The sequence below is a fragment of the Copadichromis virginalis genome, linkage group LG23, assembly GCF_057382275.1.
Source record: "Copadichromis virginalis isolate Kocher_CV1m ecotype Utaka linkage group LG23, C_Virginalis_male_GT1.1, whole genome shotgun sequence".
NCBI classification, from domain to species: domain Eukaryota; kingdom Metazoa; phylum Chordata; class Actinopteri; order Cichliformes; family Cichlidae; genus Copadichromis; species Copadichromis virginalis.
In genome coordinates, this window is record NC_140639.1 from 2,578,677 (window position 1) to 2,604,920 (window position 26,244).

General features: G+C 41.6%; 1 protein-coding gene across 7 annotated transcripts; it reads left to right on the forward strand.

The window, feature by feature from the left end:
* Nucleotides 1–947: 947 nt before the first annotated feature.
* On the forward strand, nt 948–25,500 carry eps15 (epidermal growth factor receptor pathway substrate 15). 7 transcript variants are annotated; one of them, XM_085447295.1, is made up of 25 exons: nt 948–1,099; nt 3,813–3,854; nt 4,392–4,481; nt 4,563–4,610; nt 4,706–4,801; nt 4,992–5,054; nt 6,281–6,406; nt 6,626–6,685; nt 6,897–7,157; nt 7,369–7,514; nt 8,148–8,304; nt 10,974–11,056; nt 14,516–14,588; nt 15,900–16,061; nt 16,151–16,348; nt 16,695–17,066; nt 17,359–17,442; nt 17,813–17,975; nt 18,069–18,125; nt 18,299–18,693; nt 19,195–19,264; nt 19,436–19,506; nt 19,941–20,076; nt 20,226–20,431; nt 23,287–25,500. In XM_085447295.1, exons 1-25 carry the CDS (start codon nt 1,073–1,075, stop codon nt 23,425–23,427), a joined length of 3,327 nt encoding a protein of 1,108 aa, XP_085303421.1. In that variant the 5' UTR covers nt 948–1,072; the 3' UTR covers nt 23,428–25,500. The 7 variants fall into 7 exon arrangements, with proteins under 7 accessions (XP_085303421.1, XP_085303423.1, XP_085303422.1 ...); XM_085447297.1 differs by having other exon boundaries at nt 18,069–18,113; XM_085447296.1 differs by having other exon boundaries at nt 17,362–17,442.
* Nucleotides 25,501–26,244: the final 744 nt, after the last annotated feature.

Here is a 26,244-nt window from a genome sequence, read left to right on the forward strand (position 1 = left end):
CCCCGGGTGGGTTTTCTCCAGCTTCCTCCCAGAGTCCAAAGACTCTGAATTAATTTGTTATTGTGTAGGTGATGGCCTGGTTAGCGTAGACCCCTTAATCTTGACCCATGACAACTGGGACAGGCCACAGCAGAAGAACACGGATGGATGAATGTTAATTTGGTTCCCTCATTTGATTTGGATATCTGTTCAAATTTGGCAATCATTTTATTTTTACTGCTCACCGGGCTCATCAAAGGTTGCGCTACAGTTTAAACTCAAGGTTTAAGGTAAACTACAGTTTGCAGTACCTGGGTATACTTCAGCTGCATTTACATTTGAATCTTCTCCTTTCGTCTGTATTTTATTTTCTACTCACAAAGGTTATCAAAGTTAAATAAAACTAGACTAAAAACTAAGACTAGGTGAACAACACTTGTCTTATGAGGCTTTTTGAAATTTTTGCAGGAATTTCAGTCGAATAATGAAATATTCTTTGTATTTAAATGTCGTAGTTCTCTGTCCTCATTGTCATTTTCCTATACTTTGACCGACTTTATCAGTTTGGGCAGTTCTGCTTCCTGTTATTAAACTCAATAGATTGACAGGCAAAATAACAGATGTTAACAGTTCATTTTTTTCATTTTTATTTTTATTTTTCATTTATTTTTCTATTTTTATTCTACTTTGAAAACGTAAAGTCAGACTTGCAAAATTTGCTGTGTTTCACTAGTGTTCGAACTTAAATAAAAATGTGTTTGGTCGTAGTGGATATTCTATTTATCTATTTATTTTTAAATGCCTTATATATTAGACATTTAAAATATATTTTAGAACGACCCATAGAAAAATGAATTGCCGATAGCAAAATGACGCAACTAAAAGTAAAGAAATTCATAGAGTGGGTGTTTCAAGTCTTTATTTGTTATTTATCTGTTATTTATCTCTGCATCCATTGGCTTTTGTTATTTGTGCACCTCCTCGCAGCGACGGAGGGATGGTCGGTCCCTGAGGTCTGGCTTCAGGGTTTTCAGCGGCCTCTACCGCTGCCTGTCGTCAGCGCAGCTTGGAAGCGGTGGGAAACAGAAACACTATGGCTTCCAGTCTGTCTCTTACTCAGGTAACACTGTCTTACAACTCAAATATAACGACAGCAAACGCTTTCTGCCCTCTGCCTGTTACGCTCGGAGATGTTTCGGCAGCGTCGGTTAAGTCTGGCTGAAAGAATCGCGGGCTTTCTTTGATTCTGGTTCCTCTTTTGGAAGTTTAGCCCTGCTGTGACTGGGAAAAGTTTCTTCCTAATCTCTTTGGGGACTGCGTAAGGGCGTAGCTAGCTAGCTAGCCTGCTAGCTAACAGCTAGTTTGTGACCAGTGTTGGGCTGCTTTAGAGTCGCTTTATCAAAGTTGAGATAAACCGTGTAAGCTAGCGCTACTCGTCTTCGTTTCCTTTCGGGTGTTTTCTAATCGTATTTAGTGCTGCCCCGGTTTGCTGCAGGCTATTTGGGTGTTGGGCTGCCCATGTGTGGCTCTGCTGTGGCTCTACTGTCACATTTCTGCTACTTCAGCCTCTGCTAACATTGTTTTTCCTCTGATAAAGCACCCAAGCTATATACAGTAAAGCTTGTAGCCTATGTGTTGGATTTCCTTGCCTCGTATGTAGCTTTGTTACATGGTTAGACTGAATAGGCTGCCTTGTTATTGCTATTATTAGAAGTAAACATGCTTCGGTGATTGGCTTGGTGTCTTTCCCCCCTGTGACCTTTCAAAAGTGGACAGCGTTAACAGTTACCCTGTTAGCTGCTGCTGTTAACAATTAGTTAATAGAGAAAACTCCTCATATCGTTAGCTGTTATGTTGTAACTAGCAAGAGGAAGTGAATTGTACAAGCAACTAGCCACCTCTACTGTGGTAAACGGTTGCACAGTTGCTGCTAGCTAAATTAAGTTCTAAATAATGTAGCGTCAGAATGTGTTTGTGTTGTTTAGGAGGCTACGGGCAGGTTAAATTAGCAGCTTTCAGTTGTGGACTTGTTACCTGAGCTGCCGTTACCTCCAGCAACAGACAAGAGTTGCCTGCCAGGAGCAGCTTTGAGATCCTTGTCTCTCAAATGGCTTAAAACCTGTGTTTATCTGGGAGCTGTGGGAGTTCATTGGCCTGTCAGGCACCAGTGCTTGTTGCAAGTGTTCCTGTCAGATGCCCGATAATCCCCAAACTCGCCTCATGTTTGGTGTTGATAGTGACATCAGTGTGCTTTATTACCATGGGTGGTTATAATCTCTAGAACAGTCTAGCCTGTCCCGCCAGCTCCTGCGCCCTGATGTTTCTGGCTATCTGCTGCAGTTTTGTATGGGCTAGCTGGGGGATGATTGAGGGGTGTTTTTTCAGTGCTCAATTAAAGTCACCAGTACAAAGACCACAGTGTTACAGACGCCAACAGTCCCAGGCACACTATTGTGTGTCATAGGGGAAAAGAAAAAAGTTGCATTGACTAGAGAAAGATATGTGTGTGTCAACAGTTATTTCACTGTAAACTGGTGGGTGAAAAAGCTGACTGATAACTTTGCTTTTTGTGTGCGTGAGTTGTTTTCTAAGTCTGTTTTACAGTAGAGAGTAATCTCACATGTGTCTGAAAGCCTTAGCCTCCATTGACCAGCCACTCCCTGGTTGATTCACACTTGAAACAATTACTGTCCATCCCTTTCCTCGCTTTCTTGCACCTGCCAATTTGAAACCAAACAACCAGTTGTCAGTTTCAGTTACACAAATAAGGAAGCACTGCTTTATTTCCTCTTTAGTCCAACGGTAGACATTTTTCTTAACAGAGGAAAGAGGGGTGTTTAGGGAGGACATGACAGAAGGCCAGACTAACTGTTGCCTTTGGAGTGACGCCTTGTTGTAAATGCCTAAAGCTGACCAAGGGGCCCCAGGAAATGTAGCCTGCATCCTGAAGTTATCACAAAAGTTATCACTCTCTGTGCATGCAACTCAGCATAAACCTTCTGGTGTATTCTGAGTCATCCATCCATTCTCCAGAGTATTTGTATAGATCTTTACGAGGAAATGCAGAGTAGCTTTTCAATGAAACAGCTGTTTGGAAAAGCGATATTTTCTCAGCCTCAGTGACATTTAAACAGTTTCTCTTTGTATTAATTGAATATATTTAGGTTGTGGCTTGTTTTTGACCAGATATACAGCTCAGGTGCGTCAGCATTTTCAGACATGTTTTATTTCAACTCAAAAAGACAAAATAACTGCCTCATTTTAGTGGGGGGAGACTGTGGTAATTATTAACAATGCTGCATAAATACGGATTTTTCTAAGCAAAATTACACAATATTTGATGTGCTTATATGGCAGGAAGTAGGAAAGTTTAAGAAATCGCTTTTTTCAGGCATTTGTTAAGAGTAAAAGTTGGATTTATTGTAATTATAAGCAGCTGACTTATTAATGATGAAAACTGCTGCACCTTGTTGCTACTCATTGTCATAGATGCTGTATTGTTTTTGTCTTTATTTGTTATCCCACCTGTAACACAGCCATTATAAACTTTTTGGTTTTGCAGTCACACTGTGGCTTCTTTAATGGTAAAACGTTCTACTAAATGAGTCATTAAAGTAATTTTTAGTTGTTTTTAACACATTTGGCCAGTGGCTATACTTATAACAAGCAGCTCTTTAACTGGCTCAGTGGATGTCAAACTCTGGTTGGTTATTTCAGAGCTAACTTTGAAAAATCATTTGAACGATTAGTGTTAGATTGTTATAAGGAACATTTTTGAATTTAGGTAAAAATGACTGTTTTAAATTTTTATACTTCTCTTTCTCCTTAAACAGCTCTCCAGTGGAAACCCCATCTATGACAAATACTATCGTCAGGTATGCCATTGTATCTTTCCCATGGGTTACAGTGTGTGTGCATATAACTCCTGCATAGTTTGGCTTTAAATGGCTCTGGATGGAGATGGAGATAATCAAAAAAAATAAAATCTTCCAATGAGAGGATGTGGTTTTTGTAGTTTCAGCACACAAACTAAACCTGCATTTATACTGCTGTCTTGCAGCGAGCAGTGATCTCACTTCTCTTTATCAGTTTCAGTGCCTGTGTCCAATAAAGGAAGTACCTCAATGAATTAATAATGTTTCCCTTTGCCCAACATGTCAGCAGCACTCCCTTTGAGCCTCATGAAAGACGACTAAGCCAATAGACTGCTGAGAAAATGTCTTTGGTTTATTACCAGCATTGATTTAAATGACTCAGAGGCTCCAAAGCCGATTTTCATGGTTTTCAGTTGTTCCCCATCTTTTTTCGAAGCTAAGAGTTTTGTCTTTGTTAGCATTTTAGCTTGTTATACTGATAGTTTCTAAGATGAGATAAGCTTTAATGTGTGTGTGTGTGTGTGTGTGTGTGTGTAGGTTGATCTGACTGGCAGCGGGCGAGTGGCAGCAGCTGATGCAGCTCTGTTCCTAAAGAGGTCAGGTCTGGCTGACCTGGTCCTTGGGAAGGTGAGTGGAGACGCAGCTCTCTGTTAGCTTTAATGTTCTCATCGATGCTAACAGATGTTTTATCTGTAAATGTCTCCTTAGATCTGGGATTTGGCAGACTCTGAACGAAAGGGAGCACTCAACAAGCAGGTACCAGCACACTGTCAAGTAGCTCCAAAGTGAACTCCTTCAGAAATGTGTTCATCATCACCAGGCTTACGTCACTCTTCTTCTTCTGCCCTCAGCAATTCTTCATAGCCCTGCGGCTGGTGGCTTGTGCTCAGAATGGCCTGGAGGTGGCGCTCAAGAGTCTTAATGTGGCTGTTCCTCCCCCGAAATTTGTAAGTCTGCTATTAAAGTCACTGCTGGTTATTTGAAGTCCAATACAGTAGATCTGTGGTATATTCACAGGTGCTTGTTTCACTACAAACAACTTTAACTGTTAGTATTTGGTCTTGGCTTTTAAAAATATTCTTTAATGTATTTTTAATGCAAACACTGAAATAGAAAAATATTTGTGCTCATCTCCAGCATGACAGCAGCAGCCCACTGTTAGCAGGAGGAGGGGCTGCTGACCTTCCCTGGGTTGTCAAGGTGAGGCGCGCTCCAACGTGCTATCTTTTTGTCTAAATATAGTTGTGATTGTTTTTTTTAATTCTCATGTTTTCCTAGTTTTATCTCCTTTTTTGTTACCTTAAGAGAAGCATCATATTTTTTCGTTGTGATCATTTAAGCAGTATGTATAGTTCTGCAATCCCAGTGCTACTTGTTAATAAGCATGAATCAGAAGTACCAAAATGATCTTCTTTTTTCTCTATGTGCAGCTGAAGGCCAACATTTCTCTGCTGCTGAGATGCTGGTTAGCGTCTTGAGTCTGTTTATATTGTTTGAAGATCCTCATTTTTTCATTATCAGCGACATAATTTGAGTCAAACGGACAGATCGGGTCAAAGGGTTCGGAGACAATGTGACTTTGTAACACCAAGTTTATCATATTTGATACACGAGTTTGTAAAACCCTTTTCATCAACAGTGTGATGGGTTTTTTAAGCCTAACGCCCCAAAATGGTTTTGTTTAAAAACAAAAAAATGTGGCCAATAAATTGCACCAAAATGTTGGATGTAACATAAATGACACTAATAAAAAAAACAAAAAAAAGTCACATTGATATTTAGTTTAAAACAATCTCAGAAGGTTAAATAAAAACTCAAGTTTAAAAAAGAAACCTCTGAATTATTCCGTGGTTCAGGCTTTAAGAGTGGTTAAGAGAAGCAAGGCTGAGACGATGTAGACATGTGCAGAGGAGGAATAGTGGAAATACTGGACAAAGGATGTCAAATATGGAGCTGCCAGGCAGGAGGAAATGAGGCAGACCACAAAGAGGAGGATGTGCAGACTGGTTGGTGTGACACAGGAGGATGTTAGGGACAGGCTGGGATGTCGGGCCTCTGTGGCGACCCCTAAAGGGAGCAGCTGAGAAAAGAGGAGGAAAAGAGCTCTTTTTACATACAAGATTCACAACATGCTTTAATGAAGCCAATATGCAGCTTGCAAAATTAGATTTACAAGCAATGAAAATGGGGAAGAAAAAGCCACTGAAGTTTAAAAGGAAATTAAAGACTAAGAATTACGGGATGTTTTTCATCAAAGCAAAGCTGTGTTTGCAGAACGTTCCCACGTACAGACGTGGTGGCTTTGAATGTTTGTTGACTTGGACAGGTGTATAAGACTGACCTTATCTGACCAGCCTAAGCTGCACATCAGTCTATGCCTCCATTAGAGTGATTTTCATCGTGCAGCTGTTTTATTTTTCTTCCAGCCTGAGGAGAAGATGAAGTTCGATTCCATCTTTGACAGTCTTGGCCCAGTAGGAGGGATGCTGTCGGGAGAGAAGGTCAAGCCCGTCCTGCTTAACTCCAAATTGCCGGTGGACATCCTGGGCAGGGTATGATTCTCAAACAGGACTCTTTGATGTTAGTTTCAAGTTTTTGCTTTAGTGAAAAATGAATAGAAACCACACCATACAGTAACACTGGAGCTTAATACGGAAGATTTAAAGCGTCAAAAGAAAGTGAGAGTCTGTAGCGAGTTGGCGGTGTGGCACTTGTTATTTTGCAGTTTTGTGATGACTGATGCTCATCAATAATATCTCTGTGTGTTGAAGGTGTGGGAGCTCAGTGACATAGACAGAGACGGCATGTTGGACAGAGATGAGTTTTCTGTGGTAAGACTCGAGTTAATATTACAAATAAGGTTTTAGTATTTGTTCACAACTGGTTTCACTTTAGGTTGTTCAACTGTGTACTGAGTCATAGGATCTTAAATTATTTCTATAGTTCTGAATCGAAAAGATCCAAGACATGAGGAGGAAGTGTGAAGACTGAACTGCAGGATGCTGGGTAATCATTTCTCATTACTTTGTTGCCCTTTCCCAGGCTATGTATCTGGTGTACAGAGCTCTAGAGGGGGAGCCTGTTCCCATGTCCCTACCGCCTCCCCTGGTGCCACCCTCCAAGAGGAAAAAACCTTCGGTGCCTCCCGTGATGCCCCTGTTACCCTCGCCCCCCTCTGTCAAAGACAGTCGCTCCTCCCACGCTGGCTCTAAGACTATGCCCCACCCTCCTAAACCCACCCCAGCTCCTGCCCCTGTCCCAGCACCAGCAGCTGCCCCTGTGAGTACAGGCTCCACCTCTCCTGTGAGTGCAGTGCCTGAGAAGTATTATTTTACTACTACACTGGTACATCAACAGTTACGATGATTTCAAACTGGCTAGTTCAGTGTGTTTTTCAAAAGAAAAAGACTAGAGGAAGTGCGAAGGTTTGTGAATCTCTCGTTGCTGTAAGTTGTTCTGAATGTTCCCGCGGTGGCGAGGAGTGTGGTTAAGTTTGTTTTCTCTCTCTGTACAGTGGGTAGTATCGCCAGCAGAGAAGGCGAAATTCGACGAACTGTTCAACAAGACGGACGCCGACATGGATGGCTTGGTGTCTGGCCCTGAAGTCAGAGATATATTCCTCAAGACCGGGCTGCCCTCCGCTACACTCGCACGGGTTTGGTAAGTACCGTCACTAAAATCTCCTCCTTTGACTCCTCTGTCCAGCTTCTACTCAAAGAATCAGTTACTCTGTTTTACGTGTTTACCTCAGAGAGCTTTGCAATTTGTGCAACATAAGGCATCCTGTGCACTTTGCTCTTCTGTTCACACAAACGAAGGAAAAAGGAGGAAGAAACTCCATGAAGTGCTACAAAGGATGATTTGCAGAGAGACGTGTCATAAGAAGTAGATAAATAGTTATTTTACACTAGAGAGAAATAATAGTGTTGGAAAATAAGGTGCTTATGTGTTTTAACAATAGCATAGATGGTTAGAAAAGATACAATGTTCATAAAACATCTGTGAAACATTCATTTTTACACTTTATTTATAATAAGTGAAATGTAAAAACATATTCTAGTTTCAGCTATAATTGAATGTTGCAAAATGCAGCAGTGCACTATGTGTTCATGCACACGACCAGCAGATGATCTTATTATGGATTTTTATCTTCATGTGGCTGATTAGCTTCTGTGTGTATTGGTTTCCCTCACATAATGATTAGCCTGGCCATCAAAAATAGGCACTGCCTGAAGTATAAATCGTTACTGTCTTATGTAACCTGTGTGCTTTTGTTTTTTTCTTTCCCCTCAGGGAGCTCTGTGACATTGGAGACATAGGGAAACTGACGCGAGAGCAGTTCGCATTGGCGCTTTATCTAATTAATCTGAAACTGACCAAAGGCTTAGACCCTCCACAAAATCTGTCCCCAGAGATGATTCCTCCGTCTGACAGACAAAACATCAAACAGGTGAGTCGCTCTCAACACTCGAGTTGTGAATAATTATTAGTGATGTTTGGGTCCTTTTTACCCCTCAGCAGTAAAAGGTTCATCACCACACGGGCCAGACGGGTAATCGGCACGAACATCCAGTTAATGAACACAATAACTTGAGAACGAGATGATGTAGCATTTTCTTATTGATACTGTAAGGCTACTATTAAAAACGAAGGCCAGAGGTCAAGTTTCCTGAAAATCTTGTGAATGCAGTAACTCGAGAAGGAAGTCACCTAGGATTTACAAATAAATGCTTCCAGGCTGTTACTATTTTATTTGTTATTATATTAATAACGGCCTGATACTAGCCATTTTCCTCATATCGGTTTCTAGATAAAACAGCCAATAAATGAAAATGTAGTAAGTAGGGCTGCACAATTAATCGTTAGAAAATCGCGATCTCGATTCATACTTATGTGCGATCTCATTTCCAAATGACAACGATTTAAAAAAAAAAAGAAAAAAAAGACGACGATTGTACCGCATTTTGATCCGGGACGTAATCTGCATGAAAACAAGCGCTCACTCTTCCCGCTCAACAAATGACAAGGGCGGAGCCTTGTACCACGTGATACAGAAGGTGGCTGCTAACATTGGCCGGGAAAAAACAACGGAGAGCACGTCAGGGATGACGAGAAAGTGACTGGAACCACCCAAACATCAATAACGGGAACCTTATACAGCGCTTCCCTATACCCGTCGACCTCCCGCAGGCACAAAGAAATTACGGAGGCTATCACTCATCACCTGACCAAAGATATGGCTCCATCAACACTGTGCAAAACGAGGGATTTAGGAAAATGATCAACACCCTAGACAAACGCTACACAGTGCCGTCCAGCAACTATTTTTCTATTGTTGCACTACCTGCTCTATACACGCAGTGTCGGAATTTCAAGCAGTACAAGATTTTGCAGCAGCGACAAAATGTGAGACATTTGTTGTTTTTATGTTTATTTATTGTTTTTATGTTCAGTCTCAACTGTTACGAAGTTGATGTGCAGTTAATAAGTGCAATAAATATTTATACTGGAAAAGAAAATCGTGAGAGAATCGTGATCTCAATTCTAAGCCAAAAAATCGTGATTCTCATTTTATGCAAAATCGTGCAGCCCTAGTAGTAAGTAAGCTAAAGATGAGAGCAGCACCCTTCAACTGTGTTATGACTGTTGATGTTGCATAGTTTGTCCACCAGAGGGCACTCTGTAATTTCCCTTTTGTAAGTAAGTAAAATTTATGTATTTAGCGCTTTACGCAGATAAAAATCACAAAGTGCTTTACAACAAAGAAAATGAAAAATGAAAAGAATGGAAATACAACAAATAACAATGTAAAACAGTAAAATACAACAAATTAATTAAAAGCTTGCCTGTATAAAAATGCCTTCAGCTGCTTTTTAAAAGAACCAGTGGACTCTGTACAGCGTGAAACCAGTGGGAGAGAATTCCACAGCCGTGCTGCTGCTGCCTGAAAGGCCCGATCGCCACGAGTTTTAAATTGAGCACGTGGGGCCACCAGCAGCCTCTGATCTGATGACCTTAGCAGGAAGAAGAATGCGGTGGTTGTTTGGCAACACCACAAACAAACAACAACTCGCTGATCTGAGCATAAACGAGTTATCTACAGCTTTCTGTGATGATAAAACAAGTTTCTAAATCAGCCGATATATCAGATATTTAAATCACCAAATATTAGTGTTTGGTTTGATTTTAAGAACCCAGCAATCGCTTGCAATTCAAGAATTAAAAACGCACAAAAACTGATCTCATGGACGCTGAAAGATCCTTAATAATGAGACTGATTGATAGTGAATTGGAGCAGCTGTCTTTTTTATAGCTTAAAACAGACTCTGGTTGCAGTTTTCACCATCTGTTTACAGCAGTGACTTATTATAATTTTCCATTGCATCAGCACTGTTAGATATAAATTATGTTGCTTGTCTTAATTGTGGCTTTCAGTGATGTATTTTTCTCTTGGTGTGTTTGTGCGTGTGTGTGTTGTGTATTTTTCCTGTTAAGCTTGCAGCTGTGTGTGTTTCTTATTTCCTCTCTCTGCAGCAGTTTTGCTTTACCTCATCTTTTTGCATTTTTGCATTTCATCCATTTCACGTGCACTGACACAATCCTGAGTGAGTGCGATTCATCAGAAACAGTCTAGTGCATCTCATAACTCTCAACAGGTTGCCTCTTTTCTTATCTGACGTAGTTTTATCCTAAATATTTGAATTTGATATTTAGTTTCCATTTGCCCTTGTGCTTTTGAGGGAAGCTGACGAGAAACAAAGGTTACTGTTTTTAGATTTTGAGATGCACTCTTATCGCTGTATCTGTTTCTGTGGTTGTGTGTTTTTATCAAGGCTTTGAAGACGTTTTAGATTTTTTAAATTCTCAGTAGTATAGTTTAAGTGGTATCAGCTAGGCTGCTTTTAAAACCGCTGTTCCCCAAGTCCTGCCTGTTGAGCCTCTAACAGTAGATGACTTGATGAAAAGCCGTTAGTGTAGTTCATTTGTTTATTTATGCTGTGACTGTCTTTTGTGCTAAGAGTTGTAATGAGTCGCTGGTCTCTAGTACTTTCATCTGCATATCAGTAATGTGGGTGTTTCTTTCTTATTGGTGATATTGAGTTTTCCTGTCCTCACCAGAACAACGCAGCTAACCTAGCAGCCGACTTCTCTGCCATCAAGGAGCTGGACTCACTGAGTAACGAGATTGTTGAACTACAAAGGTAATCATTTCTCCTCACATTTAAAGAAGAAGAAAAAAAAAAAAAGGCAAACACCTACATGTTATTAACAGAGTGATGGCGGTGGAGATGATTTCATTGGTGGTTTATATTGTTGGCCTAAAGATGAAGGGTTCAAGCTGGGTGTTTGTGAGCCTCTGCTGGTTCAGGTATGCAGGAGGGACACACTCGCACTTCTTTGAGCACAGCCAAAGTTCCAGTAAAAATAATAAACACTTGTGTTACTGCAGCAGCAGATGGTTAAAAAGACAAGAGGTGGAAAGGGTCTGAACTGAAAGCCAGTAAGAACTTACTCCATTTGATGTATTTTAACTATATATATAACAGAATGTAACACCTGCACGTGTAAAGAGATGGCCACTCTATTTGATTCCCATACCACCCTAAGAAAATCTCTCTAGATCCGCCCCTGGAGAGGGTGTAAACTGTTTGGGATTAATGGGATTTCTGCACTGATTATCTGCATTGTCTGAATGTAATCTAAGTAGTAATCATAATCAAACACAACAGAAATAATGACACACAATAATAGCACTTGGCTGAAGACTCTGCGGTCACTCAGAGTGCAGAGGGAACCTCAGCGCTACTAAGTCCCAAAGCCACTTTAAGTGTTGGATGTGTCCTTGATCCAACACACCTGATTCAAATGGTTAAATCACATCTTTTAAGTTTGGTTGATGTGAACAAACCTCATTATAACAACTTTTATGGGATCTTAAAAGAAGCTTCAAAGAGACCCACGAAGCCTAGAAAGGCTACAAAATAATTTCCAAAGACCTTGTAGGCAATCACGTTACAATAAGCAGTGTAGAGAAAAATGTGATGGGAGTGTTGTCAGTCAACCTTGGAGTGGGCGTGGTGAGGCGAGTGCACCGAGAGCAAAACCTTTAGTCGTGACGGAGGTTAAAAAACCCAGGGGAGCAACATAACATCTGCACCAGTCACCTGTTAAAGTCTTTGTCTCCACAGTAAGAAATGCACAAGTTAAAATGGTGTGAATGGAAAGACACAAATAAAACCCAGAGATCACTGAGAAGAGGACAGATTTCTATGTAGATGTGACAACAGTAGTTGAACTCTTTGGCAAAAATGGAAAAATTGTAAATAAATAAAAATACCGAAACCTTCGCACAGTGAAGCATGTTGGCGGGAACATTGGTACGTCAGGGTCTGCAGGCCTCGCAACATTTCAGAAAACAATAGATTTAAAATGATAACGACACAGGGCCATGTGAGGGCAGCAGTGCATAACCTGAGGTTTGCCTTTGTGATCAAAGCAAAAAGAACGGTTCAAAAACAAGGTGATTCGTTTTTCTGAAAGTCATAACCTTGACTTAGTAGAGATCCTGAGACACGACCTGATTCCAGACTTTATGTTTTTACCTTCTTTTGCCTTTTTACTTCACATGATCTTAAATGCCAGATGTACCTTTAAGTAAAAGCTGCAGCAGCTGCACATTTGCATGCATGCTTTGCACATGGAGTCTTGGTTTGAGCAGTTGTCATAGTAATGGATTTCATTTCCATACTTCACAGAACGTAGCTTCCCTTTTCGTGAAAACTGAGAGGGAGAAGTGAGAAAGTGGCCTTTTCTCCTACCTCTGCCTTCCAATAAACACACATAGACTCTCACACACACTAGACGACAGCTGTTTGAAGTAAGAAGGATGGAAACTGAGTTAGAAATCACCTGCGGACAGATTTTATTTAATAAGAGTTTGGAAAGATGAAGCGTCTTTGCTGCTTCAGAATGGGGCAGCAGCCTTCTGTTCAGGATAAGGAGGTTGGCAGTGATGATGACGATGATGCTGATGGGTGAGTAGAAGTTGGGAACGGTTCCCTTTGCATTTGCAGCTCGTAGATTATCAGGGGAGTTGTGTGTTTGTTGTGTGGCGAGCGATAGAATAGTTTTTTAATAAGTTAAACTGAGGCATAATTTCTTTTGTCTTCACACAACAATATTAAAATGTTAGTTTTGTTAAGGTTGTGTGAAAAATACTGAACCAAAAACAAATGTAAGAGAACAAGTGAGCAGAAATACTTACTGAAAAACATGTTTAAGTAAAAACACCAATCAGTAGGGCTGTTCGATGTAACGATATATCTGATGACGATATAAAAACCTCTATCGTTTCATTTTACGCTATCGTTTGTTTCGTGGTGTCGCAAAATAAACTGTTTACAGCAATATTTTGTTCATGGTTCTGATGGTCACTGGAGTTATTATTAATTTCTTAAAGTTCTCTCTTTCTCTTATATTTAATATAACCACACTACAGACGGACAAGCGCCTGTTTTTATGCGTTGTCGTTAGCAACAACGCGTCCGCTTGTTTATGTTCCACATAAAACTTTCACAATAAAGCTCAAGATCCTGTTGAGACTTTTCAAAATAAACTGAATCACGTGAAAGATGCAGATTATTTATGGATGAGAAGTAAAAAGAGCTGCCAGCAGCACGCCGTGTAATAAATACTCACAAAGAAAACGGCGCCGTTACAACTTATGTCTAAAAATGCATCGTTTCATGCATCGGTTAAAACACTCGACTCCAGCTACACGACGCGCAGCTGGAAACACTTCACGCAAGTCGAGCTGCCCGAGATTCACAGAATTTACAGAAAATGTTACATTTTTGTGATTTACATCGTTATCGGACGATAGATGTCTTATATCGGGAGATGAGGTTTTGGTCATATCGCACAGCCCTACCAATCAGGATCTTTTCTTTACCTCTGTATGTGCTTCCTCTTTATTTCCCGTTTCTGGTAATTGTTCTCAGTTTTCCTTTGAGCTGAAAATACTAGCATAAAATCCCTTAGAGTAATCGTTTATATTCAATAACAGAGTTAAATGTCAGCGAGGCCCTTTTTTTGTGTCTAATGGTTTATATAACACCTTACCACAGCACTCAACACAAGCACAGGATTCCTTTAAAGGTAGTTGAAGTATCTTTTGTGCACAAGTTATGACGCTTCCTTTCTACCCCACCCGTCTCTTCTTTCCCTCTTGCTGCATGCTTGAAAAAGCGTAGAGAGGATGAGCACACGGACGGCTCAGATGATAGATGTTGGAGGTTGGCAGATCATCACTCGTCCCTCCTCCTCTCTTTCTCCCTCCATCCCCGAAGCAGCCATCTGCTTCTCGCTCTTTCTCCCACGCGTTTGACTGAGCAAGTACGTGCTCGCTTTCTCCGACACTTATCCTCGCAGTCGCCCACAGCGCAGCGCTCACACACACCTGCTCTCGCTGCAGGACTTGATGCTGCTTTCTCTTCTGTAAAGTTGGGAGTCGAGGAGAACATCATGGTGGCCGAGGGAGAGGAGCTGGTGGTGGTTCAGGGGCCGGGTAAAGCATGCTCACTAGAGAGCTGGCTTGGGCTTGGTGGGCTGGTGCTCTCCTTGGTGGTTAAATACACCTGTCTCCTTTGCTGCAACCCCAGGGAGAAGAGCTCTGTGGAGGAGGAGATCAAGGAGAAGGAGGAGGCCATCCGACAGCGCAGCACCGAAGTGCAGGTGAGGTCTCTTTGTGAGATTTTACCTGTATTCTAAATCACTGGTTTACAAAAACTCTTGCTGGAGCACAGTTAATATGCATTAAACGCACGTGTGGATTTCTGTCTGTTTTCCCTTTAAAAACCAACAAACAAGCAAAACAAATGCAGGTTGGTAAGCTCACTTTTATGGGGCTGAATGTTCTGGAGGAGAAGATCAATAACACATTTGATTTGCAGTCTGAGATGCTTGTTCAGAAATGCAGTTAATGATACTCGGAGAGGAAGAGGAAGAGAGGAAGAGGCTGATCTGCCTCGTCTGGGCTCTATTTTGGGAGCTGTTTGGCTTAAAGGGGCGAGGCTGCAGAGTTCTTTAGGAATGAGTCTGAGTGCGAGGGTGGTATCGAAGGAGCTGATGTAGCTGAATTTTGTAGCTGCACTCGATTGTACTTATGTGCGAGTGCTTCTGGTTATTTATATTGTCTGAGTTTCTTCCTGGACGTGGTATACTGCACATACCCAAGCATTCCCCAGAGGTTAAGAATGGGTTTTGTGGCAGTCGTACCACCTTTGAAATCAAACCCTGGAAAGCCAGCCTCAAAACAGGAAGTGATTTTCTAAGAATCAAGGAAATACAAATTTTCCAACATGGGAATTTTAATAAAGAGAAATACATGCAAAGCACAAGCTTTTATTTCCATAATCTATTCTGCCTTAGCACTTTGTGTTGTTTCTGATATTAGTATAGAGATTAAAAGCTGCCGTTGTCCTTTCAGCGACAGCCGCTGCTGAAAGGATGTTAACGATCTCACTGACTCACTGAGCTGCAAAACGATCTGCAGCCTGTAAACGAAAATAATTCCACACTGTGACGTCAGCCTTTCTCCCTCCGGCAAGCTGACATATAACAGCCGATTGAGCTTTTTCAGGAATGGTATTAAAAGTTAGTATTTAGACTAGAAATGTGGTTACTCTGTAACACTGTAACACAGCATTAGTGCACATTATTTCTTAAAATCCTTTACCTTCACTTGGTTTCACCAGTTTTTCTTCTCTATTCTTTTCTCACCTTCTTCATAAAACCATCTACTTACATTTTATGTGAATGTATCTTTTTAATCTTTTATTTTACCACATTTCTCTTGTTTTATTCTGTTGAGCTGATGTAACAGTTACATTTCCCTGATTAATAAAGTTTATTATCTTATTATTATTACTATTATCTTTCCAAAAATCAGTAACTTTAAAGGTTGTTTTCCAAAGTCTCTTTGTTGCTCACTTCCTCTCTGTTATTGAATCTCCCTCCCTCCCCCCTTTGACTTTATGTCCACAGGACCTTCAAGATGAGGTGGCAAAGGAAACCGAAGTATTGCAGCAACTTCAGACTCAGCGTCAGAAGGTTCAAGATGCTTTAGATGAGCTGGACCAACAGAAGGCCTCCCTGGAGGAGCAGCTCACTCACATTCGACAGCAGACCAACCAGGAGACCCAACTTGTAAGTTGCCTCCTTCTTCTTTTTTTTTTTTTTGGTAACCTTTTGAGGAGCTGTGTAATTACCTCGAATTCTGGTTACTTTCCTTTCAGATCTCATCTCTGCAGTCAGAGCACGAGGAGCAGGAACAAAGGATATGTCAGTATGAGGAGGAGCTGGTCCAGGCCCGAGAGGAGCTTTTGGCTCTGCAGGAGGAGAGCCGGAAACTTCAGGAGAAGGTCCAGGCTGCCCAGGAGCAGCTCACTCCTCTTCAGGAGTCTGTGCGTGACTCTTTCACACAAGTTGCACAGGTTAAAAGCTCTTCCCTGGTTTCGTACAGCATGTCTGCAGAGAAAATTTTTTTCATTTTCTGGCACCTATGCAGCTGATGGAAATGTTATTTTCCGACTGTAATCAGCAGGCTGCACAACTGTTACATACCCAAACGCATGAATAATAGCTGCAGTGATTATACTGAGCACTTCCAGAATTTCTGTGTGGACAGATGGAGCAACACTGCTGTGGCTCCACCAGTGTGTTCCTAATGCTGTACTTTCTGTGTACACTGGCTACAGAATTCATCATATCTGTGTTTAAGTGTTGTCTCTGCTCTTTAATCGTGTCATTTTTTTAAAAAATTATTCTTCTGGCACGTAGGTCCAACAGAAACTGAACGACCTTCAGGTGGAGGAGCGATCGGTGACTGCTCAGCTCAGCTGGAAGAGAGCCCTTGAGGACAGCTCTCCTGTCATGGTCAATGGATCAGCAGGCCCCGCTGCAGAGCTCCACCATGGGGACCTCTTCCAGAGGGACCTCTTCCAGGAGGACCTTAAAGAACTGAGAGTGGAAGAGCATTCAGATTCAGAGGAGAGAGGTGGCGTGAATGAGAAAGAAAAGGAAGAGGAGAAGGACGAAGAGAGTCCAAAAGCTGGGGAAGATGAAAAGCAGAAACATGATGCCTTGGATGATCTCTACACTGATATGTACAGTCTGTCGAGCCTTGCCAAGCCCTGGGAGAGCAATGTTAGGGTAAAAACTACATGAATAATAATAAGAAGCACTCTTACAGTAGTTTTAAATGTGGACAGACACAGCTGTAAAGCCTAATGCATGCTACAACTGTGCCGTGTTCTTGTGGAAAACATCACAGATAATCTCAAAAAAATCAAAGTGAGTCTCAAAGGAAACTGTCCAGCGACAACAAAAACATGCAACCTACACATTACAATAACCAGATGAGCTACTCCGTCGCTTTAACTCAAAGCTTTTATCAAAAAAACATCAGATGCTGTCCTTTTAAGTTGTGCGTCTGTTCTCTAAGCAGGAACGCAGCAGCCCTGCGCCTGGTGTCTCCTCTGAGGTTACAGAAGATGCAAAGGAGTCACCTAAGGAGACCCCACCGAAGGTAAACTTATTCAAGAATACCCATGGAAACCAATAAACAGCATCTTTGTGACTCCTTGTATTCTTCTGTTCTTCTTCTTGATTTTTATCATTAGTATTTGTTTTCATTGTCATCAAGTGTGACATTTGCGATGTTTGTTTTACCCACATTTCTTTGAAATGTTGTCTGTGAAAAGCTGTTTGTACCAGAAACAGATATGAGATGTTGGACATGCAGCGTGCCAGACAAGTGCATAGACTGACAGCAGACAGCAAAGATGTAACCTGATAGTTGTGTTAAATCATCAGATGGGTGTTAAAACCCCTCCCCCTCCATAACCACAATGCATGATTCACTGTAATGCTCAGAGCGCCGTGCCTCTCTGCGACAGGTTGCATCACCAGAGCCAGAGAGCAAACAGGAGCCTGCAGAGCTGACAGAAACAACCAGCTCCCCCTCTCCGCCTCAGCCTGGCCCTCGCTCCTTGCCACCACAGGGCAGCCCTCCCTCCCTGCCTGAGATGGATTTCTTCCATTCAGACCCTTTTACCGATCGTAAGACCTCATCGTGAAAAATCAAGATGGAAAAAAGAGTGTTTTTAATGCTTGATGAACGCTGGCAGACTGATGGTGTGTTTTCCTTTGTAGACGATCCTTTCAAAGAAGATCCTTTTGGAAAAGCAGATGTTGGAGGTGCTGCTCAAAGTATTTAATGAGCAATAAATCTCACACAAGCACAGCATTGTTTTATATATATATATATATATATATATATATATATATATATATATATATATATATATATATATATATATATCAAATCTGACGAGTGGGTCATATTATTCATTATGTTTCTCCTGCTGTTTATGTTAAATCAGATCCTTTTGGAGGAGATCCATTCAAAGGCTCAGACCCCTTTGCTGCAGACACTTTCTTCACACAAACCTCCAGCACCCCGTTTTCCTCAGAGGACCCTTTCTCTGCTTCAGCCGACCCCTTCGGTACCACTTCTGGCGTGCCGGAGCCAGACCTCTTTGCAGCCAAGGTGAACGATACAGCAGCCGTACCAGCGGGTCCGGATCCTTTCGCCTCCAAATCCACCAATCCAGCGGCAGCATCCAACGATCCGTTCAGCTCTAAAGGGAACAACACAGCTGATTCAGACCCGTTTGGAGGCAAAATGACCAGCACAAAGGAGGCAGACCCGTTTGGTTCTCAAGATGGAGACAAGGATCCTTTTAGCAGCTCCCCGCCGAGCTCTGATCTGGCCGTGGTGAGTAGACCCGCTAATAAAACCTGTTTACAGTGTGTTGAGTAAGATTTTTGTGACAGTATTTTAAGGAATATAATTATTTGTCCCAGATGTTTTATTACCATTCTAAAGGTTTGCAGTAATTTTAGAAGCACCAAGCGTGTACGTCTGAACGCTTATCATCCACTTTATTATATATACTTTATATAAAATATTCTGTATAATAGTTTAAATGCATAGAAATGTGTTAATATCGCTGACATGTAAATTGTTAAGAGGAAGCAGAAACTAATTTATAGCAATGAGTCCCAAAGTTTGGATCTTAGCCCTCTGCTTATAGAATACGTTAGTTTTCTTCCCTTATTGGCTCAGAAAGAGTTAAAATACTGGTGGCCAAAAGAGGAACTGCTACGTTTTTGTTTGATGTACATGCTCTAGTTGTAGTAAATCACGTTACAGGTGAGCGTGTTTGTCCACGCAGGCTGGATTATAAAAACGTCTGATGTGTTTGTTTGTGTTCAGAAGGACACCGCAGCATCCAATGACCCTTTTGCTCCCGGTGGTACCGCGGTCAGTGCCTCCTCAGATGCAGGTACAGCTTGTGGCATGGCACCACCCACTGGGGACAGAACTCATAGCAGCAAATAAGAAAATAATGAAAAATAAATAAAGTAAAATGTGCTTTTCTGTTAATAAGATGCTGGATGAGGCATTGAAGTGCTGCTGATTTCATGCACTCGGTCGTTTTTCATTGATGTTTCAGATCCGTTTGCTGCTGTGTTTGGTAATGAGTCATTTGGAGGAGGCTTTGCAGATTTCAGTGCTTTGGCAAAGGTAATTTCCAGATTTTTAATATATCCTCTGTCACGTTGTTTCGTGCATCGTATATACATCATATATAATAAATAATTATCCAGTCTTATGTTAGTTTTGGTTTATATTTGCAACTATAAAAAGCCCCGTGTATGCATGGAAAGGAATCTATATGCACAAAAATGCCTCTGTCTCTGCATAGTAGTAAATCCTGCAGCCTTCTGCAGCCTTGAGCTACTGTGCAGAGAGCTCTTGTGAACTCTGTGTGGAAACACTAATTTCACACTTGCTGTTTACACCACAGTACCTGTACCTTTATTTATCGGGGTTTTACTGATGTGCAACAGAGCTTGCGAGTGATGACGCACATCCTCTGTGCTGTTCTTAAGTAAATTCATGCACCTTCCTGCTTATGTAATCGATATATTTGATTTGGTTGGACCTTTTCATTCCAGTCAAATGGTGCTGAGCAGTTTGGAGTCGACAGCAGGAACCTCTTCCAGGAAGAGAGCCAACCTGCCAGCTCTGATGTGCCCCCAGCCCTGCCGCCAAAAACGGGTACGCCTACCAGACCTCCTCCTCCACCTCCAGGTCAGTTGATCCTGTTATCCAGAAAACAAAAAGTGCCTGTAGCTCTGTTCGGTTGGAACAGTGTAGCTATCACACGTCTGGGGATGTGCCAACAGTGTTCATGAAATAAAACCTGCCTTTGCTGAGTCTGCCCGTCTGTGCCCTGTCAGGTAAGAAATCATCCATCAATCGAACGGAGTCCTCCGACTCCTTCCATCGACGAGGAAACTTCATGCCACAGACTTCAGGAGACTTCTCCTCCTCTTCCTCCTCCTCCTCCCTGCCTGCAAAGGATCCTTTAGCCGACCCCTTCGCCCCCTCCTCCCCTCCTCGCCGCAACGCACGGGAAGCTGATGGATTTGCCAGCTTTGACAAAGTGAGCAACTCCCTCTCCCCATCTCCCTCACCTCCACCTGAATGTCAATAGCCACACCCTCTTCTCTCTCTCTCGCTCTTTGTTTTTTTGTTTTTTTTTCTCCTTGTAAACCAACATGTAGTTACTCAATAAGGATACAACCCCGAACAAATCAGGCCAGCTCTTGAAATCACTCCATCCACTGCCAGTGACGAGCCTTAAAGTGAACTAACCAGCTTATTAAAGCGTCACACGGTAGCACAGGCTTGTAATGTTACGTGATTCATACGCTTCTCCCAGTTAAAACAATAAAATCTTGTAAATCTTGTATTTTTGTTTTGGGTTTTTTTGGTTTCTTTTGCATTTCTGCTGCTTGTGTATATGTCAGACTATTGTTAATAATACAATGCTGTCTAACCCTGTAAACATTTCTTTTCACCCGCTCTATTATGGATTCATAATGAGATTCCACCTCATATAACTCTATGACTGAAGATGCACTCTTACTTTGTGAGGAAATGCATAGAAATTATAGATGCATTTATATATTCTTATTATATATTCTATATAAACCAGAATGTTTGGCAGTGAATGGAGAGATGACAGGCTGCTTGTATTTGGCTTTTTATTAGCCATCCCAACTTTGTCACATTGACATTACTTCCTGTGCAAGTTTAGAGTCTCTATAATTACTGATGTAATTATCTGAGTTTTTATTCTTCTTTTAACACTAAATTTGTCTCAGGGAAATTTTCCCCACCCATGGGGCATAGTGGCATCAGTTGACCTTGACTCATGAGCTGCAGAGTACTGCATTCATACTCTTTATACCTCAAACTTTTTTCAGTAAGTTGCTGTTTTATAACATCACTGATTTGGGATAAACACCTAACGTCGCCTCGAAACATTAAATCAGTGCAGGCTGCTGTGAAAACTTGAACCCAAAGAATGGTGGAGGGGTTTCTTTTTCCTCCCGTTCATTAATGTGCTTCCAAAATTAATATATCTATAATAATAATATAAATAAAAGAAACCAAGAGGAAGATGATTGTGTGGGTTAATCTTCGGGTCATGGTGGTCAGAGTAGTTCTATTAGTTCAACCCTTTTTAATGCTGCATGGAAATGACCTGTGAAGTTGCATCACATCAGAACACTGTTGATCCTCTCCTGTCACGCGAGCACCCTCGCATGTACCTGTCAGTCGCCGACCTGCATGCACTAACTGTGTCTTTGACTCTCGTTGACTTACACCAGTGCCTCCACCGTTTCTCGAATCATCAAAGTTTCCTTTCCCCTTTACTCTGCTGCTGTTTATTTATACAGGCTTTCCTCTGTTCATCCATCCATCCATTCATTCATCAGTTTGTGTCCGAGCCCTCGTGTGGTCAGCAGTGTGTTGTGGAGAAGCAGATTGACTGTATTCTCTCTGTGTTTCTTTACACCTCTGTTTAATAAAGTGTTGAATCAAGGCCACCATCTCCGGCTTCTATGTGCATCCATGACATCACCACCTGTAAACCCCTGAGTTTAAAGGATCAAGTGTTTTACACGTTCAGTTCATTTATCAGAGGTTTGGACTATGCTTCAGCTTACTGTTGATAACTTCCCACACCATGTGTTGCATTTAGGATGATTTCCCAGCCCATAAAAACCCCTCTGCTGCTTGTCAGCTCTGTAACTTCTGCATTAAAGTGCCACTGCAAACAGAGACTGTAATTCAGCGAATTACATAAATTACCACATGGGCACAACAGTAATAAAGTTAGGTGCATTATTAATCATTATAGATTCATATCAAGGAAGGTTCATTTGGCCACAGGTTGCTCTGTGTGTATATTTGTTACCCGGCGAGACAAACGGATACAAAGAAACCAGGAAATCACATTTCTGAGAAGCTACAGTGCGGTGCGCTGTCAAGTAAATGAACTAAAACATGTAAAACTCTGTAATGATCCTTTAAAGTATCTTAACATGAAAAACAAATAAGAAGACTGAAGTTTTTTTCTTAAAGCTGTGGAATAAAAAGCACCATTTCTCTTTCCATGTATCTTATTTATGTTTGATTTCATTCATATTTAAGAGAATTGGCGGGATGTTGTCTGCAAACTGATAAGTGCATGTTCTCTGTCAGATCCATCACATTCTGTACACGTCTTCTCGTGCATGTTCTTCATACCGTGACCTGTTATTATCGGCTCTAAAACAGTTGCTAGGAGACTCTCCTTTGCATGGCTGGATGCACGTGGGATGACCTCTGTTGCTTCTGTCTGTCATTCGTTAAGAATAATGAACATATTTACACAGTCTGCAATGATTAACCAATTTAACCAGTGGACTGTGTTTCCTTCCTACTCTTTTTGTGACCGTGGAGCTTTCAGTGCATGTGATTGTGGTCCTACAGCTGTGCCTGTTTGTCTTCAGGCTTTTCTAGCATCGCAGTCCCTGCTTTTGCTCTGATCACGTGGCTGCAGGAACTTTGCAAGGGTATATATGTTGGAGGGAGGACTGTTTTCATTTGGATAAAGGGAAATCAATTTCAATCGCCTTTCCTGTTCTTTCTTCTTTTTTTGTAATTTGTTTGGGAGGTCTGCAAAAGTCTGGATTTCTTTTAGACCTCATTGCGATGCACCTTTCTCAGAATGGGCACAGAGCTACAAATTTAGACTCCAATACATGATTTTTTTTTTTTTTAGCACCCTACAATTGTGCGTCCTGACTCACTGTCTTTGGTTTCTGGCACATAAATGGTGATTACAAATCAGTCAAAGTGTCCACTTTGAAGGAAAAAGGTCTGCTGCTGGTGGGTTTTCAAAGTTTCAAAACTGCATCCATTGTGTGCGTATGTTTCTTTGTTTCCTCTGTTTTCATGGAGCAGTATCCAACCGAGGAAGACATGATAGAGTGGGCAAAGCGCGAGAGCGAGCGAGAGGAAAAGGAGCGACTCGCCAGGCTCACCCAGCAGGAGCAAGAAGACCTGGAGCTGGCCATCGCTCTCAGCAAGTCTGAACTCTCCTGAGGAGGCCCCGTTCCCCTCTACCGGTCTGGCTCGGCACGGCACGGCACAGCTTGGCCCGGCCCGGCCCAGAAAGCACCAAAGCAAAGTGGGGATTGTACAGGACTGATTCAGCATCACCTGCTGACCCCATGAAGAGACTCAAAACTCATCTCCAACTCGTTCAACCCCCCGACTGTCCATGCTCTGTTGGTCTCCGTGGTTTTGATAGAGGAGCGTAACGTTTTTTCTTTTTCTTTCCCCTTTTAGAACGAAGATGCAAGAGAAAACTTGTTCTAGTGTTAATGTCGTTTTGCCTTCATTTAAAATCTAGGCAGCAAGCGCTGCGTTAAGTCCCCAGAATGTAATTTATTGTAGCGCGCGCTCGAAACCACTAAACAAACTCGCTACATTTCATTAAATCTCAGCTCTCTTTGTGATGAGATTTTAATAGACGTGCTAATTTTCTAGAACTCAAGAATTCCCAAAATTTTCTTTTTTGGCTCTCGATTAAACTTCTGAAGCAACCACAGTGAACTGGGGAGATTCTGTTTCCCAGTTTGTTCTGTTCTGTAACTCTGTAGGCCCTTTCTAACAGAGTGACCGTGTCCCACTCTCATGCAGGGAAGATGATTTTTTTTGTCTTCATTTAGAGTAGGTCAGGATATTTCAACATTTCTTCGTGTTTAACTGGAAGTTGCGGCTCCTGTAAGATGTGAAATGTGTACAATGTGTAGATTTATACTAAAATGGAACAAATCTGCCACAGCTACCTTTTCCTTTGAAATGTCAGTCCTACCTTGCTCACCGTAGCACCTGTGTCGTGAGCATTAAAGCACTGATTTGTGTGTGTCGGGGGAGGTAATAATGAATGAAACTACAGCCATCACATTTTATGACTTGGTTTGCATTAAAAACTAGGCCACACTACAGTAGGATGCAGAGCAGAAAGCACACGATCTGTTTTTCTAACATACAAACTAAGTTTCTCTCAAGTACTTTAGGATCTTTAAATCGGTCTAAATTTTTAAATTCATTGTGGCACGACATGAAAGAATGTAACAAAACGCAAGGTTGTCATAGATGAATGTAAGCGTGGATCCTACCTTAACTGATCATTAGCTGTATCATTAATCCTGATTGATCTCCTTTAGGGAAACTCTCAAGGGCTCCTCAGCAGCTTGAATGCTGAGTGGATAACTACAACTGTGCGGTTGTCATGTTACCACGTGAACATTTGGTCCCATTTCAACGTGTGCCAGAGTCGGTGCTTCACTTGTTACCATTTGTACGATTTTTCTTTTTTTTAATCCAGGAGTCTTTTGCGCTCTGAGAGACTCCCTGGATTTCAGAGTCTTACACAAACACGGTGAAAGTTGTTAAGTGTTTCTACTTTTTCGTTAGAGCGGTGTATTTTCTGGCCGTGCACCTCGACATCTGCAGGGATTTAACTTGCAAAAGACCTCAGATGTGCTGAGGATGCACGCTCACATTGCACTGTGTTATCGGGCCTGTTGACAGCCACACGGCGGCACAGGAAAGCTTTACTAAACGTGACAGAAGGTTTTCTGCTGAGGAAAGGCTACGATGAAGTGCGAGAGGCCTCTGCTCTCTCATTACCTTAGCTCATTTCTTATCAAATAATGCACAATGTTTTGGACAGCTCTTCCTGTTCTTACTTCTTTAATGTTTAGCAAGAAGATAGTTTCCTCTTCTCATGTCTAACCAGTGTACTGTCTGTGGCTCATGCAGTACTTCCTACTGAGAGCTCTCGCTCTCCTACAATGAAGTTTATTGTAAATACGGGAGAGCACAGCTGCATGTCTGCTCTCCAGGTCTCTTGTTGTACTAGTTTCATTGCTTCATTGTCATGTATTCAAACAGGTTACTGTCATTTTTAACAATTCTGCACATTTCTCAAAACCAGAACCACTTACTGTACGTTTCTAGGCTTATCCATAAAGCTTTTTAAGCTTCAGGCTAATTGTATTTTATTTTGTACTTCCTAACTTGTAAGAAAAATCATTATTGGAAGGCCTTGGCCATGTAATGCATTTAATTGAAACAGAATAAATATTAAAAATATGTAGTTTTGCAGTTGGTGCATTTTTTTTCCCAGAGCATCTTCTTAATATATTGTCATCCACACGTGATAGTGCCCCTCCTGTTTCTCCTCGTACGACGCACCAGATCCCAGGAGACACAGCAAACCTCCAGGAGGAGCTTCAAAACTGGAGAGAAGTCAGTCAGGAGGAATAACGAGAGCGTAATTGTCTGTGGTCTCCACCTGCAACACCATTCCCTTTTTGGAAGTTGCCTTGTTGTTGCCTCCTGTGCACCTGTTGTCACTTTGATTTACAACAAAGGAGGTGACCTGGATTCAGTGCCTCGTGCTTTTGGCTGCTACTTTTTGAGATGACCACAGCAGATCATCAGTCTCCATCTCATCCTATCCCTAGCATCCTCTGTCACCTCTGCATGCCATCCTTCTACATCCACGAATCTTCTCTGGGATCTCCCTCTTTCCCTCCTACTTGCCAGTTCCATAATCACCTTCCTTTTCCAATATATCCACGATTCATCCTCTACTCATCCAAAAATAATCTCAGCCTCATTGATTTAGTCTCCAGACTGCCCAACCTGATGTCCCTCTGATGTCCTCATTTCTGAATACAAGAGCATATATTTCGTTTATAGTATTTAACTATAGTGTCACGATATTTCTTTTTTATTTAGATGTAAATATAAAGACAATTATAGTATCATAAGCACCTTTAGTACTCATAAACAACCCGTGTTTACATTTTTGTCACCTTTCAAGTATTTCTGTAAACACGCTGG